The sequence below is a fragment of the Gallus gallus genome, chromosome 18 (assembly GCF_016699485.2).
Source record: "Gallus gallus isolate bGalGal1 chromosome 18, bGalGal1.mat.broiler.GRCg7b, whole genome shotgun sequence".
Lineage (NCBI taxonomy): Eukaryota > Metazoa > Chordata > Aves > Galliformes > Phasianidae > Gallus > Gallus gallus.
In genome coordinates, this window is record NC_052549.1 from 1,829,717 (window position 1) to 1,849,053 (window position 19,337).

The 19,337-nt window shown below is 48.5% G+C and overlaps 1 protein-coding gene across 1 annotated transcript in view; it reads left to right on the plus strand.

Moving 5' to 3' along the window:
• Positions 1-19,337, plus strand: part of DNAH9 (dynein axonemal heavy chain 9) — a 179,819-nt gene that overhangs the window by 157,096 nt on the left and 3,386 nt on the right. The window contains exons 63-68 of the mRNA XM_415585.8: positions 759-986; positions 4,374-4,565; positions 5,155-5,346; positions 6,108-6,278; positions 8,455-8,637; positions 15,469-15,858. Coding sequence (XP_415585.6) covers positions 759-986; positions 4,374-4,565; positions 5,155-5,346; positions 6,108-6,278; positions 8,455-8,637; positions 15,469-15,858 — 1,356 coding nt within the window. The remainder of the gene's footprint in view (positions 1-758; positions 987-4,373; positions 4,566-5,154; positions 5,347-6,107; positions 6,279-8,454; positions 8,638-15,468; positions 15,859-19,337) is intronic.

A 19,337-nucleotide genomic window follows, 5' to 3' on the forward strand; every position in this document is an offset into this window, starting at 1 on the left:
CACCTGCAAGCAGTTTATCTTCTTGGCATCTGCTTTTAATTTAAATTTAGCAGGATCCTTGTCCTGTCTCTGGATGGGATAAATCACCTTCCAGAGTGCCTGTTAGCACAGCCACCTCGGGTTACCCACCACACTTTAACATTACAGGAGATTTAGCCCAGGAACCCGACCTGTTCCTATTGTCAGAGAAGCTATTTTCTTGCCTGGAAACTAGAAAGCAATGTGCAAAACAAGGCGAGTCTGTATCCATTTTATCATCTCTGCATAAAACTGCTTAATTTTCTGACAGGGAGATGTAGTTAGTTGCACAAATAATGTATTATTTTATGCTAAAGGTGTTTATGAAACCACTTGCTTGAACTTTCCCCCACTAACTTGCACTTTATGGTATTGAGGATCCTCACTGTTACTCTGTTCAAAATTAACAAACGTTTTAATTTGGGCTTGGCAGATGTGGGGAAATAACGTTACGTCATCAGCCGTACATAACTGTAATGAGCAGAGTATTATCAGCCCCAAGAACACAAATGACTCCAAAATGGCTTGCTTAATTGCTGGTCATTTATATTGATTGGTTTGAATTTAAAACTGATGTGCCAAGATATTTGGGGCTGTGAATTACACAGAGAGTCTCTTGTGGCAAGTATTGCCTTTCGGGGCACCGGTGGGTGCTGGTCCTCACAATGGATTTCATGCCCAGTGGGCTTTGGGTGTCAATGGGGGGATCGATTAAGTGGTGTCCTCTTTGTCCCTACTAGAACATCCATCTGGTGGCCAAGTGGCTGAGCTCTCTGGAGAAGAAGCTGGAGCAGCACAGTGAGGGCAGCCATCGGGATTTCCGTGTCTTCATTAGCGCAGAGCCAGCTCCGTGCCCAGAGAGCCACATCATTCCGCAGGGCATCCTGGAGAGCTCCATCAAAATCACCAACGAGCCACCGACCGGGATGCACGCCAACTTGCACAAAGCCCTCGACAACTTCAACCAGGTAGGGGCCGTCCTGCTGGGCAGGCTGGGGGCTTGGTGGGTGCTGGAGTCATGCAGTGGGACGTGGGGGGACCTCGCCAAACCCTTCTCATCACAGGGATCTCTTCTCATCACAGACCCCTCACGCCCTCCTCTGCTCTCCAGATCTCTTTCCATTTTCCAATGGAGGACTTGGGCATTCCTGGCCAGCCTTCTTCTTGCAGGAGGTCACAGCATGTTGGATTTCAGCCCAGTTTGTGCATTTGTCATTCATGTATGATTCTTAAAAAGGGTGTTTTGTTACAGAATCAAAGTTGGCTCCACAGGGAGGCAGTTGAGTCACCATCCCTGGATGTGTTTAAAAACCGTTTGGATGTGGTGCTCAGGGACATGATTGAGCGGTGGGTCATTAGAGTTAGGGTAGTATGGTTAGGTTGTGGTTGGACTTCATGATCTTGAAGGTCTTTTCCAACCTGAGCAATTCTGTGATTCTATTCTATGATTCTGCAGCATTTGGGAAACACTTCTGTCGTGATTTGACTTGATTTCTGTGGTGGTGTCCCTCCATTTTGGGTTGGTGACTGGCATGTCACATCTGTCACCTGGAGACACAGAGAGGAGAGCAGCCTGAACTTCACCTTCTATGGTGATCATAGTTAATTTCTGCTGGGGCTGGTGGCAGGCTGCTAATTCCTTTAATTGCATGCAGCTCGTGGTTATCACACAGCCACACTCCTGCTATCCCTGCTCTTTGCTGCAGGGGTGCAGCAGAATCCTGTGCAGGGGGCACGAAAACGGAGTGTGTGGCAGTGATGGGCAAATATTCTTCTTCTCTTGGTGACTGCAGGGGGCAGGGCTCAGTGCATGCAGTGAGACACAACAAACTGTGCAGGAGCAGCATAGTGGTTCCCGGAGCAGCCTGGGCTTCCAGGTGGTGCTGGAGCTGTCATGCATCACTGCTGCACTTCTGCCCAGCCCATTTTCTGCATGACCCCAAAGGCTAAGGGCTAACTGCTCGCGTTTATGATGATTCCTTTTCGAAAGACATGGACCGTTGCACTCTGCTGCCCCAAATGCCCATTACCTTCACTCACACATGCTGCCTTGGGCATGCAGCTCTCCCAGCAGCACCCTGCCTGCTAACCACAGCATCCAGCAGGGCCTGCAGGAGCTCCCACCGCTCTGCCTGCCTCCTTGTGGCACTGCAATCACTCCGGCCTCTCCGTTCTGCTGATGGCTGCATCAGGAGCACACAGGGCACATCTTTCTCTCCATGTCACTCGGGATCAGGCAGGAGCATCCCCAGCCAGCGCTGGACCCATGGCACTGCTCCATGTGGCAAAGAAATGATATGAGGGGGGTCTCAAGTGTAGGAGCTGCTCTCCAAAGAGATGAGAGTGGGAGCCACAGCACAAGGATTAATGCCAGCAGTCGGAGAAGATTATTCCATTTTTATCTACTGTCATTCATACTGTCATTTATCGTCCTGAACTCCATGAAACGTCCTGGAGAATGAGGGAGGGGAGAGCCTTCATCCAAAGTAACGTTTTCATCCTGCCCATGCTCGTTTCAATCAGATAGTAATTAGCGTTTTCTAAATTGCCGGAGTATTATAAAATGTCTCTTATCACAAATCCTGGAGTGAGTGGGTGGAGCCCCTTTACACCTCATTTCTTTGCTTTGTACAGAATACATGTTCAAATTTAGCTTTTAGCTGAAAGCCACTGAGAAGGGCCATTATTGTGCGTGGGGGAATATTGTTCTGATCTGTGGCTGAAATAAAAATGCACAGCCAAATAGAGAGGCCAATGAGCCTGCAAAGGTCTCATACTCAGTTTTCATTCCGAGAAGCTCTCTTTGAAGTCCAGGGGTATTTTCTGAAATGAAAAACCTGTTCTTCATCAGGTTAATGATAGTGGAGGGAGCTCAGAGTCCAGTCTCATCAAGGGGAAAACAGGAACTGAGCTGTTCTGAGTCCTCCTATGCAGTTAGTCAACATCTTGTACACTTTGCAGCAACTGGTTCCCCCTGTTCAGCAGAGACCCTGAGCTCTGCAGCTGGTGAGAGGTCTAACAAAGTGCATTATTTTAGGTGAAGATGATAGAGAAAAGTCCACACAGGTGCCCTCTGTGGTGCTTACTGCATAACAGAGTTGGACTAAAGGGTCTGTCCTTGGCAGGGAGGATGCTCTCTGCTCACTCAGGTCTATGCCTCAGTGCACGTCAGGGCCACGGCACACTGAACACACTGCTCCTGGGGAGGGTTTGCAGAGACCTGGATGGAAGTGTGGGTCTGTCCTTCCCAACACATCCATCTCCTGGTTCTGGGGAGATCTGTGCTGCTACAGGCATGTGGGGCATGCTGTCACTCTCCTGTCACAGGAAAGGGGATCTGTTGCTCAAGCCAATGCAGAGCAGGGGCAGGAGCAGTGGAAGCATCCACCAAGCTTCAGCCACAGAATGAGGTCTCAGACCCATCCATGAGAACAGAACTTTGGCCCAGGTGCTGTGCATTCACCTCCAGACCCTTGTTCTTTGGCTCTGCTATCCCATAGAAGCGATTTCCACATACCAGGACCAGGCATGGCTGCCCAGGCTGCCCCTGTCCTGCCTGCTGATTTGATCACACACTACTTCCCTCTGGGCTCTTTGGGGTCTGGTTCCTTCATGCACTGTCAATGATGAAATGACTCAGGCTCCTGCCCTTACACCATGAGAGCTCTTCCTACTGCTTTGTCAGTATTCCAGCTTTAAGCATAGCCTAGAAATCTGGCAAGGAAGCACCAGTTGCTGTGCTGACCTTGTGGGTGCTTGTTTTTTGTTTTTCTTTGCAAGCATTTTGTCCTCTCTGCTTAGATTTTTGGAAGTCTTTCCTGCCTCTGCCTTGGTGTGCTATCAGCACATGTGCTGCTACAGTACATGGCTGGGCTGGGTTTGTGCAGAGCATCAAGCACTGCTGTCCTGCAAGAGTTCTCTGTTGCTTCAGTCCTGTGGCTTAGAAAAACACTGCTCCAAGAAACCTTATGTATGCAAGAGGCAGAATGGAGTGTACTCCTTCATCCTCCTGGGCATGAGGTGTCACAGGGCTGTCACCCCATCTGCAGTGGCTCTCCAACTCCCTGATGTGGGATGTGGGGCACACCCTGGCGCTGGAAGGGTGCAGCTTTCCTTCTCATCCTGGCTCTTAGACTACAATGTCTCTTTGATTTGTGAAGGAAAACATGAATTCAGAAAGTATGCAATGGAATTTACCAGCAAATCTGTGATGAAACCCACTGTCTCAGAGAACTGGAAGGCATGTAGGTTATGCAGAAATGAACTCGTGGAGTAAATCAGTTCGCAGCTGTCTGAAATCCGGTGTACTTGGGAGGCATTGTGGACTTACCTCTGCCTCCCTGCCTGTGTTGCAGGATACCCTGGAGATGTGCACTCGGGAGAACGAGTTCAAGAGCATCCTGTTTGCCCTCTGCTATTTCCATGCTGTGGTGGCAGAAAGGCGCAAGTTTGGTCCCCAGGGCTGGAACCGATCCTACCCCTTCAACACTGGAGACCTCACTATCTCTGTTAACGTGCTCTATAACTACCTAGAGGCCAGCTCAAAGGTGAGTAAATGGATGTGGGCTATTTCATAGAATCACAGCATGGCTTTGGTTGGAAGGGACCTTAAAGCCCACCCAAGTTCCAAGCCCTGCCATGGGCTGGTTGCCACCCACCAGACTGGGGACTAGATCAGCTTGCTGGCTGCTGTTTGGTGGCTTTTTACCTCCAGTAATGAACTGGATCGTGCTGAAACTCCTGCAGATTTTCCATAAGTGTCATTTTCTTGGTGCCTTTGGTTTTATAACATCACAGTTTGTTGTATCTTTGGTGTGAGGCAGGAAACTTCAACAACTTTTGCAGCTTACAGATGATATCAAATAGCGCCTGTGGTCTGTATTCACTGGAAATACATAGTGGTCTTTGGTTTAATAGAATTTAGAATAAATTTGCATTTCAGTGGAAAGCTGCGTAAGTCTGTGCTGCGATGCTGTTTTCCCTGGGCAGGACGTAACTACTGCCTAATGTTTGTTTACTTAGAAAACTGGAACAGTGCAATGGAAGCACTCACTGAGCAGATCAGTCCTAGAGCTGTAGCCTGCAGCTCAGCGATGCTGCCTGAACTCTGTCACAGCCTCCTGCTTCATCCTGCAGGTCCCATATGATGATTTACGCTACCTCTTTGGTGAGATTATGTACGGAGGTCACATTACGGATGACTGGGACAGACGACTTTGCAAGACCTATTTGGAAGAATTTATTAAGCCAGAAATGCTGGAGGGAGAATTCTTCCTTGCTCCAGGATTCCCTCTCCCAGGGAACATGGACTATAATGGCTATCATCAGGTAAGCTCTGTTTTCTGGCATTATTTATACACAGAAGCGTAATGCCTTCCATAACTGCCCTATAATCTGTTTTAGGAGGCAGTGAATAGGATTGCAGTGTTTCAGCACACCTCCTGTTATTTCCCATTATGTTCTGTTTCCATTGACATTTCATCAATCCCCTGGATAAACCAAGTCTAATGGTAGTTTGCTACTTCGTCATGGGCTCATTCTGTTCATGCATGAATGCTATTGGCTCTGGAGGCATGAGCAGGGCTCCTGGAAAATTACATCCACGTACTGTTTGCTAAAGTGGCCCCTTCAAGCTCCTTTTATTATCAGTTTTGATGAGAAGCGCTGACAGGTCGGGTCGTGGTGATCCACTTACTGATCTCATCTGTTCTTTGTACACAAATGCGGCAGCAGGGATAGGTGTATTAGGCTGGTTTTGTTCATAAAACTTAACTACTGGAAGCTAAACTCACACAAGGGATTTCAGAATATTCATGCTGAAACACACAGCAGATAATTGCTAGAGAAGGTCCGAGCCTGAGAGATGTAGCCAAGCCAAACTCGAGCAATTACCAGATTTTCACAGTAGGAGTAAAAGCAGTTCTTTTCTCTGTAAACAACTGTTTGCTCCTTTGTCCTGTGGGGCTCAAGGCCACAAGCAGAGTGGTGTCAGCCAGGGCTTACTTTCTTGGTGGGCAGTAATTCAGTCCCGTGAACTCTGAAGTGCTGAGCGCTCTGCATTTGTATCTGACCTCTGCTTCCGTGTGCAGTACATAGATGACACCCTGCCACCGGAGTCTCCTTATCTCTATGGCCTCCACCCCAACGCTGAGATTGGATTCCTTACCCAGAGCTCGGAGAAGCTCTTCCGTGTCGTGCTGGAGATGCAGCCCCGCGACAGCAGCATGGGCGAAGGAGGAGTGGTGACCAGGGAAGAAACGGTGAGAGTGGTTGAGAAAGGGGCTGTGTTTATTGGCTGTCCTGCTCCTCAGCAGCCCTCGGTGCTCAGGTCTGTCTCACAACTGCTTGCTGTAACGTCTTCTGCCTTTGCCAGATGCAAACCGGGTGTCTAAAACCGCCAGCCTCATATTATGCAGAACGTTGCCGCAGTGGGATGTAATTGGAGTATTGTCAGTAATAGGACAGTGGCTTTTAATTACCCCCTGAACTGCAGTGCCTTCATTATCATCCTGCAAAGACGTTGCAAATAAACCTTCTGTGGCCTCCCCTACCTCTGAGCCACCGGTCCCCATGCACCAGGCTGTGACTGGCATTCCAACAGCTCTGCACACCATCTGCCGTGCACCACGTCCCGCCCAGCTCCCAGGGGCTCTGTCATTCCTCATTTCCAGCCGAGCCCATCCGCTGTGCCCGTGTCTCAGACTGATCTCAGCTCTTCCTCTTGAAACTCACAGCTCATTAAAATCTGGCTCTAGCATTCATACCAGCATCTGAAACCAGCCAACACTTGCTCCGTTTTTGATTTCTGCAGACTTAAGTCTTCTTTTTCAAGTCCTGCAAATTAATGAGTGGCTAATAGAAAGTGTAAGTGAAGGCTCTGATTTCACACATGGTTCCTTTGGCTTGCTGTGCTGCTAGGGCACTGCTGTCCTTGCCTGAGGGTCACTCAGAAGGGGTGGACATGGTCAGTTTTCAGTTTGTGCTGGAATTTGAGGTGAGGTGACTCTAACCCAGAGTTAGCAAAGCCAAAGAAAACGCTCAAATGGGAATAATTCTCCTTCTTTTTGCCAGTTAATTACAATTCAGCTCCTTGGCCAGAGCAGAACTATCAGTGGGTGATCCGGCGGCATCACAGGGCTTGGCTTTGTTGCAGATTCCTGCAGACAGCCAGGGAGCCCTCGTGGGCTTTGTGATCCCTGAGGGAAGCTGCCTGGAGGCAAGCTGAGCATGGCTCTGCTGCACTGCTTCCTGCCTGGGGGATGCTCCCACAGCTCATGTTCTTCTGGGAGCGAAATCTCTCATTACCTGACTTGTGACTGGCACTGGCCATGCCCCTTTCACTCAGTCCTTGCAAGAGAGTGAGGACAGAGTTCTCTCCACTCCCCCATTTGAGGATTTCTAGCCCCTTATTTAGCTGAGGTGGTTACAGAGATCTTGCACAGAGCTGCTGGGAAGCTGTCCTTTTCCTGAGGCTCTGACGAGTCCAGTTACTCCCACAAGCTTCTGAGGCCACATTAGAGAAAATGAGCCATCATTGTTGTGAACAAAATCAGAGCCAGAGCGATTTGCAGGGGAATTTCAAATTACAGGGTATTTTGATACTGCACCTCAGGTGCAGCTCAAGAGCTTTTCCAGCTGAGCTTTAGCTTCAGCTTCAGCCACCTCACTGGCTGCAATAGCAGCCCACACTTCGTCATTTCTTCATAGCTCCGATGTGTGCGTGGAGGGTTTGGGAGAGCAGCAGTGGGAGTGCATCAGAGTAGGGTCAGAATATGAATGTCAGAGGGCATGGCAATGAAATTACCCAGGGGCTGCCTCTGGCAGTGGCTGGAAGCTGTTGTTGTCACCCACTCACCAGCTTTGTACATCAGATTTTGGAAATGTAACTGCATAGCGCACTCCAGAAAAATCAACTTGGTTTCCAAACCGAGCTGAGTTGGTGACCTGAAAACAACTTTGTTTCATTGCACTTTTCTTCCACAGCTCTATTAGTTCAGAACGCGGCTTAAAATTCAGTTTGATATAATCGCCTCTCTCTATCAATATACCACAGAAAAGCAGCTCATGAGCTCAGTTATCCTGAGGCTCAGCTGAGATTACAGCCCCATCAGTCTTCTTGCATCGAGTCTGACCTTAGAAGAAGTGAGAGTGCAGACTTGAGACCCAAGGAGAGAGAAGAACATTACGTGTCACCCTGACATTTTTAAGCCATCATTTTGAACACATCTCATCTGACATTAATTTTGTAAGCATTTGAATTTTAATAGGATGGGGCAAGGTCTTTGAAAGGTGCGACGCCCAGCGTAGCTGACAGTGATTGTTTTTGGAGACAGCAACTGGCAGATGGAGTTTTCATCCCGTGTTCAGACAGCTGTCAGTTGGAGAAGCCCCACAGGTCATTCACTAACAACCCTCTCCGCTCCCTTTGGCACGCAGGTGAAAGCTCTTCTGGATGAGATGCTAGAGAAGCTGACGGATGAGTTTAACATTGCAGAACTGATGGCAAAGGTGGAAGAGAGGACACCGTATGTTGTGGTTGCTTTCCAGGAATGTGAACGCATGAACAGCCTCACCAGTGAAATAAAGAGCTCTCTCAAGGAACTGGACCTGGGGCTGAAGGTAGGAATGGAATGGAAGCTTGTGGAATAGGAAGGGTCACACTCTGTATTCAGCACTGCCAGCTGCAAAGCCCACTGGACTCCATGGGGAAGGATTCACAGATGGATTTCAAATGGCACATTGTCCCCGAGCCACGAGCACAAGCTGGCTGGGGTTAAAGATGCACATAGTAACAATGGCTTCAGGCACTTCCGTCTACCTGGTATTGTAGCACAGCAACAATAGTTCTTGCAGAAATTGAGAAATAGCCTACTTAAAACCTAGCCAAAAAAATCACACCTTTTCACAAAATGTCCAGTTAATGGGGGGAACTTGTAACAGGGTCTCATTAAAGGCAAACGCCTTTCAGCAAAAGCTGAAATGAGAGATTGGTCATGTGTAAGGACACTTGACTACCTACAACTGTGAGACAAAAAGGCTTAAAAAGCCAGGAGCTTTGCAAGGGATAAAACTCCCCTAGCTGGGTACAAGTCAATTGCAAATGGGAGATGGGGAGGGTCAGGGAATGGCTGACCCTGTGGAGGTGCTGTCCATGATTGCTCCATGCATGGTTACTTCTCCACCCTGGTAAGAAGCTAGACTCTGATCCAGGAAGGTCATCTCTGTGACTCTGTAGGTGGTGGTTTTGGCCTTTGCTTACAGGGAACGGTGAAGGGTTCTGGGGCTGACAGGACATATCAGGTAATATGCAAGCTTCTGGGCTCCATGGGATGCACAAGAGGGCTGTGCTTTGAGGCTGCATGCAATGCTAGGAGAAGTCATCTGCTGAACTCCCTCCTGGGCACGTGTTGGCACCAGATATCAAAGGCTTCTGCCTTCCCATTAGAGTATAACCTGGCATAGAGCAGACTGCTGTGCCAGTGCACGAGGGCCTTCCCCAGCAGCCTGAAGCAGCTTTTCTCCTTCACTTTGTCACCCCAAAAGATTCTTTGCAGTGGCAGCGTGCTGCATGTCCCTTAGTCAGAGAATGGTGGCTGGAGGTCATAGCACAGAGCCGGTGGCTTCAGAGCTACCCTGATGCCTTCTCCTTGTCACTGATACAAACTTGCTCTCTGGATGATTTCATGGTGTGGAGCAGCAATTAAGGACACCAGTCACAGGGCAGTCACTGTTCCATGATTTCCTTAAAGGCAGGTTGTCATCCTATTCTGCCAAAATCTCAGCTTTGCAGTGCATAGGAATCATCATGCTTGAAGGAACTGCAAGTGCTTTGTCCTGACCCCATAGAAAGGGCTGACAGGGGAGCGTGGAGGACCTGCCCTGAGTCTGCATGGCAGTGCCAGTCCTCTGCTGAGGGCACCTTTGAAGAGAGAGATCTCCAAACAACATATCTGCAGTGTGCACACAGAGGTGCTGGATTTGAGATTTCAGGTGGCTTCACCTCAGAGGTGAGACTGAGCTAAATTCTGGCCATGCTGGGCACTGTGAACCCAGCAGCCTGGGTCAGTGCTGGCACAGCACTTCTACATTGCATTGCATTCACCACTGATGCTTGTTGGCTTGGTACAAGAAACAGACGTATCATGTATGTTTGGTGGTGGCCCGGTACATGCAGTTCATTTTAAAATAGGTTGATATTTATGTGGTCAGTTATTATAAACAGATTTCCTTTATTTATGGCATGAGGCAGTGGAGTTGGAAATCCTGTTTCCTGGGACAGTTGGAAAGAAGTGATTTAACGTTTCACTTCTCCAGCACCAAACATGTTCTAAATATGACTTGGACAATGTGTAGTGATTAGATTTAGTGTGGATAAGGGTAAACTGTTTAATATTGGTAGGGGAAGCAGGGGCCTAAATAAACCAGAAGCACTGTATACCATGGAAATCAGGCAATAATCATAGAATCATAGAATGGCCTGGGTTGAAAAGCACCACAATGCTCATCCAGTTCCAACCCCCTGCTATGTGCAGGGTCACCAACCAGCAGCCCAGGCTGCCCAGAGCCACATCCAGCCTGGCCTTGAATGCCTGCAGGGATGGGGCATCCACAGCCTCCTTGGGCAACCTGTTCAGTGCGTCACCACCCTCTGGGTGAAAAACTTTTTCCTAATATCCAACCTAAACCTTCCCTGTCTCAGTTTAAAACCATTCCCCCTTGTCCTATCAGTATCCACCCTCATAAACAGTCGTTCCCCCTCCTGCTTATACACTCCCTTCAAATGTTGGAGGGCCACAATGAGGTCTCCCCAGAGCTTTTTCTTCTCCAAACTAAACCAAGCCCGGTGCCCCCTCAGTAATAGAGGGGCCAATTTCTCCCCAAAGCTCTACCGTGAATCATGGCAGGGAAGTGGGACTGCATCTGCAGCAAAGGCAGTGCTGAGGGCTACATGTGTTGGTCCCAGCAACCCCAGATGGTGGGGTTCTGAGACCAACAGTACAGAGAGAATGTACAGATTTGTGTTACCACTTCTCAATCTTGAGTACGCTGAGGATACTGAAGGGTCTGAGATACCATTGCTGGGTGATCCTTTTGTGTCTGTACACAGAGGCTGCATGGGTCCCTGCAGGGCTGAGCTGGACATCGTGCATGGCCTGTGCTGCTCCCAGCATCACCCAAGGGCCCTTCCTGTGCTGTGGGTGTCACATAACAGCTCAGGTGCTGTCCCAACCTGACTTCCACACTCAGTTTGGAAGAGGAATCCTACTCTTATTGCTCCTTCTGAGAGCAGCTTCTACAGGATGCACATTAATCTCCTGCATTGTGGTCCTGACTGACAGCACTCAGAGGAGGAGAGTTTACACGACAGGAGGCACAGATCTCAGAACAGAACAAATGAAACACAGAGGAAGCAATGCCATTTTTTCTAGCATAGTATTTTTTGCAGTCCTATTGTTTTTACCCGGCTGTCTGCTAAAGGAAGGTGATTTGGAAATGTCACAGCTAATCTGAATTTTTGAATAATTCATTGTGTCTGTATAAGGGAAAGCGATTGTTTGGCCCAAAAATAGTAGACATCCCATGAAGAGGAAGAGAAATTGCAACAGACTGCTGGCCATCAAAAATAACTGGCACGTTGTGTTTCCAAGGCCTTTGTTCTTGGTGGCTTTGGTGAGGCCAGGGGCTGGGCTGAAACCCCCATGTGCTAATGTTCCATCCAGTGCCATTTGCTGAGCAGGTTTTCTATTTTGCAGCTTCAGTGAAGGATAAGCTTCCAAAATGAAGGTAATAAATATTGTAAAAGGGTACACTAAGACCAAATTCCGTAAGGCTAGCTGGCATTTCACTGCACGGAGCGAAAATAACCTCAAACTGAGAAAACAATTTGTGACAATGGTCTGCTCATCTTGAGGGAATGTCTGCAGGCTGATTAGGATTTCCTTCAAGGGTGTCTTTAATGAAAATTACTCACAGCGTTTGGGGAAAAAAAAATGTAACTTGAATCACTCCGGATGCACTTTAGTATTCAGCATCTGAAATGCAAATGTATGCGTAATTGTGTTTGGGCAACTGTATGAGAGAGCAGCTTTGCATGCTTTGAACCCTCGCAGGAGATTCCAACAAGTATGCTCGACTGCACAGGCTTTAAAAATTGCTTTTCTCAAGCTTTCCTGAGAATTACATTTGCTAATTCATTTGTTTCCTGAAAGTAAAATTAGACAGGATATATGATCATGAGGGTTGTGTTTTTGAATCGGTCCGAGTGCTTGTGTGTGTTTTGCAGTATTTCTACCCGCTACAAAACCTTTCCAAGAGTGAGGAATGCTTCTGCCTGTCCCTGCTAGGAGGTCCTGTGGGTCTGTGTCCTGATGTGACCCGTTGGCCACCAACTCTGGGCATGGTCTCACTGTGGCACTAACCAGAGCTGCCTATGGGACAGGAAACACGGTCCTGTTGGGGTCTGAGTTCTCCTGAGACAGGAGGTGATGTCCCATGGCACAGGGATGGAGAAGGAACTGAAGTGGGATTCAGAGCTGATGTGCCAGCAGAAGTTACTGAGCAACAGAACAGGGATAGCTGTCCGTAGCTTTGGGTGAGGGCCCTCTGCTCGGACATGGCCACACTTCTCTGTCGTCTGAGTTTTAATTACAGATCACTTAATTTTCTTAGACTGTGTTCTAAAGTGAAAAAGCTTGGCTTTCTCCGAGGAAATGCCTGGGGCACACGCTGCCTTTATGTTTCTTTACCACCATGTAGTGAACACCTATGCAACAAACATCACCTGCTTGTGTTTGACCCACGTTGTTCAGAATTACTCGGGGCTTTAAAGACCTTTTACCAGGCATCCTGCAGTTTGGAGGTTCCCCACAAGTGTAAAACCACCGAACAGGAATGGAGAATGGGAACGTGGGCTGCTCCCTGTGTGGCTGTGCCTCTGGAAAGGCAGATGCAGCTCTTCCTCTTGGTTTAGGACTAACTACAAATTGTCCTGCATCCACCAAACCACTCATTTGACCTCATTTGCTGCTTCTAGCTTAAAACAAACAGTCTTTAAATCTCTGCCCACCACAAATCCACAGGGAAACCTCACTTTTGTTCCCTCCTGCTGCCTGCTTGGGCCCTTGGCTGTGATCTCAGCCTGCTGGAGCCTGTAGGTACAGCCTGCAGATCAGAGCTCTGCAGGGAGACAGCATGGTCAGGGTAGAAACTGCAAAGATTTTTTAACTGCTGGACACTGACAAGCTTTGCTAAACACGTGTCAGGGGTTGCTCTAAAAGGATTTCAACTTTTGCTAAAGCCTCATAGATTTTCTTTGCCCCAGCAAAGGGCACCTCTGCTGCCCTCGTGGCTGGAGGCACTGAAGTCCTGTGAAAGAACAGTTGGAATTTGTTAATGTGAGCAGACTGACCCAATTCCCTCGCCCTCGTTCTCAGCAATAGCACAACTGATTTCAGTTAATCTTTCCAAAAACACTCAGCCTGAGGGAAAGAGAAATTGTAAGTCAGATAAATTTTAGCAAAATGTTAAGGGGACAAAAGTAAGTATTTATAATGGATGCTGCGTTAACTATGTCTCCAAACTGCTATGGTGTGTCGTGCCCTCTATCTCAGCATGGAGCATGCAAAGGTTTAAACTGTGAAGGACATCACAAGCTGTGCCTGCATTTGCAGATCCAATTCTCCCCTTCTCCAAGTGGGCTCCGTGGGAGCAGGTTGCCCAGGACCATTCCCAGGTGGGTTTTCAGTATCTCCAAGGACAGAGACTCCACTGCCTCTCCGAGCAACCTGTGCCAGTGTTTGACCTCCTTCACAGTAAAACAGTTTGTATTTCAGCAGAATTTCCTGTATTTCAAGTTGTTCCCACACCCTCTTGTCCCATCACTGGTCAGTGAACAGTATCTGGCTCCATCTTCTTTACTTCCCACCATCAGGTATCTCTAGGCATGTCCTGAATCCAAGCTCCCAGCATGCTGCAAAGGTTCCCTGGCCACAAGACAGGTTGGCAGAAGGGGACCTCTCTGCTCAGCACCAGGGGATCAGCTGTTGCTGTCACTCACTGCTCTGCCCTGTGCTGCCATCATGGGTGCTTCGGTGGGCAGGGCTGCCAGCCCATCATCTAGCCATGCACTGAGCCTATTTTGCAGCTGTAGGGGGAGCAGGAGCCTTCCTCCCACTGCTGGAAGTCATGAGCTTCCAACATTGGTCGTAACAGTCTCCATTTCCCACCTGGTAGGCATAGACTCTGCCCTTCCTTCACCACGGCCAGGCGCTGTCTCCTGTTGTAGCTGGAGGCTCTCAGAGAAGATCCTGCTGGTCTTTCTCACCATCTCTGATGCTAAACATTCTGCTGACCACCTCCTGCAGCTCTTTTCTTGGTGGCACAGGTCTTCCACCAACATGAGCATGCAGACAGTGCTGCAGTCTTAGAGTCCATCTGGCAGCCTGTACTTAACCTTGGCTCTCCCCCAGCTGCTCCAGGTGCTCCTGGGGACTGTGCCCTGTGGCATGTCACCCCTAAGGCCCAGCAGCTGCAGGCTGTTCTCAGCAGTTGGTGAACCCCATCCCTGTGCCCCACAGACTGCTGCAGCTCTTCCCAGCCTCTGTCAGCTGCAGCACTGCCATCCAGGCAGCTCTTGCATGGGCTGAAGGTAATTTCAGCTGGACTCAGCAGGGGTTTTCTTAATGATCAACTAGCAGACGCTGGGGCCCTACTGCAGAGTACCAGTTCAAGAGGGATGCCATTATGCAGAGCCCCTTTTTTGACTGTGCAGTGATGTTCCACCTCTTTTCCTGTCTGGGCCAACCTGATGCATATTTCTCAAAGCTTTAAAAATTGTGATCTGCTGGATAGAGGAAAAGTCAAGACTCTCTATCTCCCACTTGGCTGAATCATATCTTAATTTGTTGTGTGTTCCCCTGCTGTGAAAGAAGCTGTGATTACATTTGAAGGCAAGATGTGAATTCAAAAAGAAAGACTTGCAGTGCAAAGTAATAAAGGAGGGGAATGGGGAGGTGGAGGAGAGGAGGGGGATAGGACTTGGTATAACAAATAATTGGACAATTTTGGAGTAGATTACCAGAGAGCTGCCCCAGTAGCATTGGTGGAAAGAGCTCTGCATCTCTGTCAGTGTGTCCTGTAAAGATGTTCAGTCAATGAGAGGAAGCAAAACCAACACTGGGGCAGCTGAAGGACAGCTGTGCTCGCTGTCACCCTTACACAGCTTTTTCCCCAAGTAGTATTTTTACAACAGGGGAGATGAGGCTGTGGGAATATGAAGCTACTGTAGATGGTATTCGTGAAAACCTAAAACCCATGAAGAAATTTGCAGTGTGGGAACACTAGGGACAGTGTAGAGTGCCATGCTCTTCCATACTTGCTCAGTCTCTGCTGCCAAGCAGGTTCTGTTCAGGTTAAATGTTACTGCTGCTGACTGTGCCCTCTCTTACCCAGGGAGAACTGACCATGACAAGTGACATGGAGAACTTGCTGAATGCCCTGTTCTTGGACATGGTGCCTGAGTCCTGGGCGAAGAAGGCTTATCCTTCCACGGCCAGCCTGGGAATGTGGTTTGCTGACCTCCTCACTCGCATCAAGGAGCTGGAGACATGGACAGGAGACTTTTTGTTGCCTTCTTCAGTGTGGCTTGCTGGATTCTTCAATCCTCAGTCGTTCCTGACAGCCATCATGCAGTCCACAGCCAGAAAGAACCAGTGGCCTTTGGACAAGATGACCTTGCAGTGTGATGTGACAAAGAAGAACCGGGAAGATTTTGCCAGTCCTCCTCGGGAAGGGGCTTACATCCATGGTTTGTTCATGGAGGGTGCACGTTGGGATGCACAGGTGAGCTCACCAAGGCTGTTATGTTAGTAGATGGCTTGGGCATTATGCCCTCATTATTTGGTATTGTACTCCAAGAAACTTCCCAGCCCAGGCAGACATTTGTCTAAAGTAGATGTCTGTGCTGCCTCTGTAGGACCGGGAAAGAAGTGGGTCCCTCCTCTGCAGCCTTGGATGCAGATCCAGGATGGTCAGATGGATCATCATTTCATGGTGATAAGGGAGTTCAAGCTGGCCATCTCATGGTGTTGCTAAAAGGAGAAAACATGGGCTTCTCTCAAGACTTAGTTGTCCCTGCAGCTTAGCATGGTTGTGATTTCACTGCTGCCTTCAAAAGTTACATGACACTTTTAGTGTCACTTCTCTGACCCCTGCGTAGTGGGGAGAGAGGACCCTGATTTCCCACATCTTCATGTTGTTATGGGTTGTATAGCTAAATGGGTTGTATGTGGCAACTCCAGACTACCGTCCTTCTGCTGCTGAATGGTCCAGGATGTCACCTGCATAAATAGGGCTTGTGACCAAAATTGAGTAGCATCCTTCAGCCATCCCCTGAGGGTGTCAGGTAAAGCTGTCACGAAGCTCTAACCTGCATGATCCAGGCAGGCTCAGAGTGTGGTGTGGGAGAGGCAGGTCCTGGACAAGCAGACAGCAGAGGTGCCCCTTGCTTTTCTTCCCTTTTCTGGATGTGGCCCAATGCCCTTCAGCTGTGACACAGCCAGCCCCAGGGCAGCCAGGGTGAGGGGGAGCCTGGAGAGAGCACACGCAGGGAGGTATGCTCACATGCTGCTTCCTGCCCACGTAGCTTACAGTACTCTTCTTAGAGCACGCCTGGTGCTGCAGCATCCCAGTGGAACACAGCTGTCCCTGTCATCCCTTCTGACAGTTGTCAGCTGTTAGGAGTTCAGTTTGCCATTAGGAGAGCCATTAGGCTGACAAATCCCCACTGGGCTTGGTCCTCTGCATTGCCTGGCCTGTTAGTACCACAAATCCCAATTTGTGCTGCGCATGAGAATCAAATGACAGTGATTCATGCAGCTCATCCTCTGGGCAGCCAGTGCTGCCAGTGATGTGTGAGAGAGTGAGGGCTGATCAAAGTGGGTCACCCAGAACTTACTTATCTGTGTCAAGTTTGCCCTCTTTCAGGAGCAGGCTTTGCTTTCAGAGGCAGCTCTTCAGAGCCCTAACCTTGAAGATCCTCTGTTATCTGCTCTGGGGCTTAGTAGTAGGATGCTGACTAGAGGGACCACGCCTGTTGTATGCTGCATCCCATCCTGGCCCTGCAATTCAAATATAATACTCTCTATTTATTTTTCAGCTCTCTCTGTGCAATAGTTTTCCACGAAGGATAGGAAATTAGGCAGTGAGTAGAACTCAAGTACTGATGGCATCCAGTGCATTTTATCACAAATCCCTGGGAAGGGCAAAGCAAAGGATGATTTCTCTCTGGGACCCAACATCTACGTTTGGGTCTGGAAAGCCACTGGCAGTGAAGAGCATTGCCAAAGTCTCTGTCAGAAGGTTACCATAAAGATGAGTAATAGGGTCAGGTCTTCTGCCTTGTTGGTTTTGGCTCTGCTGACAACAGAAGTCACTGCAGCAGCGTGAGGACCAGCCTGGTCCATTGCCCAAGCCCTGATCCTACAGCTCCCTGCCCGTTCCTTTCTTACGCCTTTGGTGTGGCTGCCATACAAAAACCCTTGCAACTCTTGGAGGTCACAGCCCCCTGCTATAGGGAACACTGGATTTCAGTTACCCTCAAGAAATAACATTTTAAACTGATCAAATTGGCCAGACACAGCAGAATAGAAGAAGTTTTAAAAGACATCCCAGTCTTGCATGTCAAATGCTCCATTAAAAACAAATTCCAATGACTTCTGTTTCCTATTACCATCATTACCACCATTACTAGAAAGTGAGTGGGTTCTGCCAAGGTTATCACCTCTCCCAGGTGATAATAAAAGTGAAGAATGGGAAGTTTCAGTGGTGCAAAGCTAGAAGTCTTTTGGGGAGCACGTGGCTTCTCTCCTCTGTCCCCTCCAATATCTTGTATGGGTGACTGCTTTCAGCAGTGCAGTTTCTCTTCAGAGGCCATCTAGACTTTACTAAATGTGTTTTTCTGGTTACATTTTCCTTGAGATTGAAAGATACTGAGCAATTACATTTATAGAACCATTCATAATCTCTGGGTATCATGCTTCAATTTATTTCAGTGAAGAAAAGAATATTTTCACATGTTGCTCCAAACACTGAAATATCATTTCCACCCCTTGGAACTATTCATTTTACCTGCGATCCAGTGAGCACCAGTATACATTAATGGATGCAGAATTATTAAAACTGCTGCACAGTTATTTTGGGTTGCACACTCCTTCCAAATTAATCCTGTGGTAGGAATGGCAGGTCATGGTTAGAGGAACTCTGCTGGGGAACACCTTCACTTTTAAAATAATATTTCACAGTTAGATTTTGACTCCAGAAGGGGGGAAAATTCCCTCCGTGTTCTCCTACTCACATTTTTCTATTTATTTAAACATTTATGTTTGCCCTTGGGTGTCTTAAATTTATAAAACATTCATTACTAAACAGCAGGCAGCTATTAAATGAAATGAAACCAAGCAGGTTATTTTGGGTCCGCGTGATCTGTTGCTGTAGCACCATTAAAGTCAGTGGGGCTCAGTGAGAGATAGTTAGACGGGTGGCACTGAGACAATTCGTCTCAAGCCCTGGGATTCCTGGCAGTATTGCTCCCCACCGTGGAGGGTTTGGTGCTGGGTGTGTGCCCTGAGCATGCTGTGCCTCTGTCATACCACACTGCCTAGACCATGGGTCCAACCTTTGGGCTTGCCTGGCCCACACTGAGTGAGGAGAGATTTCCTGCTTAACCAATGTAATGGCCCTTTTGTGATGGTATTGGTGCATCAATGGACAAAGGAGGAGCCACTGATGTCATCTATCTGGACTTCAGTAAGGCCTTTGACAGTGGTACCCCACAACGTCCTTCTCCCCAAATTGGAAAGAGATGGATTTGATGGGTGGAGTGTTCAATGGACAAAGAACTGGCTGCGGGATCGAGTCCAGAGAGTGGTGGTCAGTGGTTCCATGTCTGGATGGAGATCAGTGACGAATGGTGTCCCCCAGGGGTCAGTGCTGGGACCGATACTCTTTCATATCTTCATCAGTGACACTGACAATGGGGTTGAGTGCACTCTCAGGTTCCGTGGACTTTGTAAGGCCAGTCCTATGCAAAGCACCAGCAGAGGGGCTTAGAAGGGACAGTCTCTGTGGCAAGGAATAATCACAGCGTGCATTCATTTGGTGGCTGAAGGAGCTCAGCATCTTTGGGAACAGTTGCACACCACTCATTTTTTATCTGAGATGCTTCCCAGAAGCTGATATAGATGAAAACAGCATCAGTGTGCAGCTCAGCCCTGATACAGCCCAGTGCTGCAATATCTGGCCATCACAGCTGGCCTCGACCT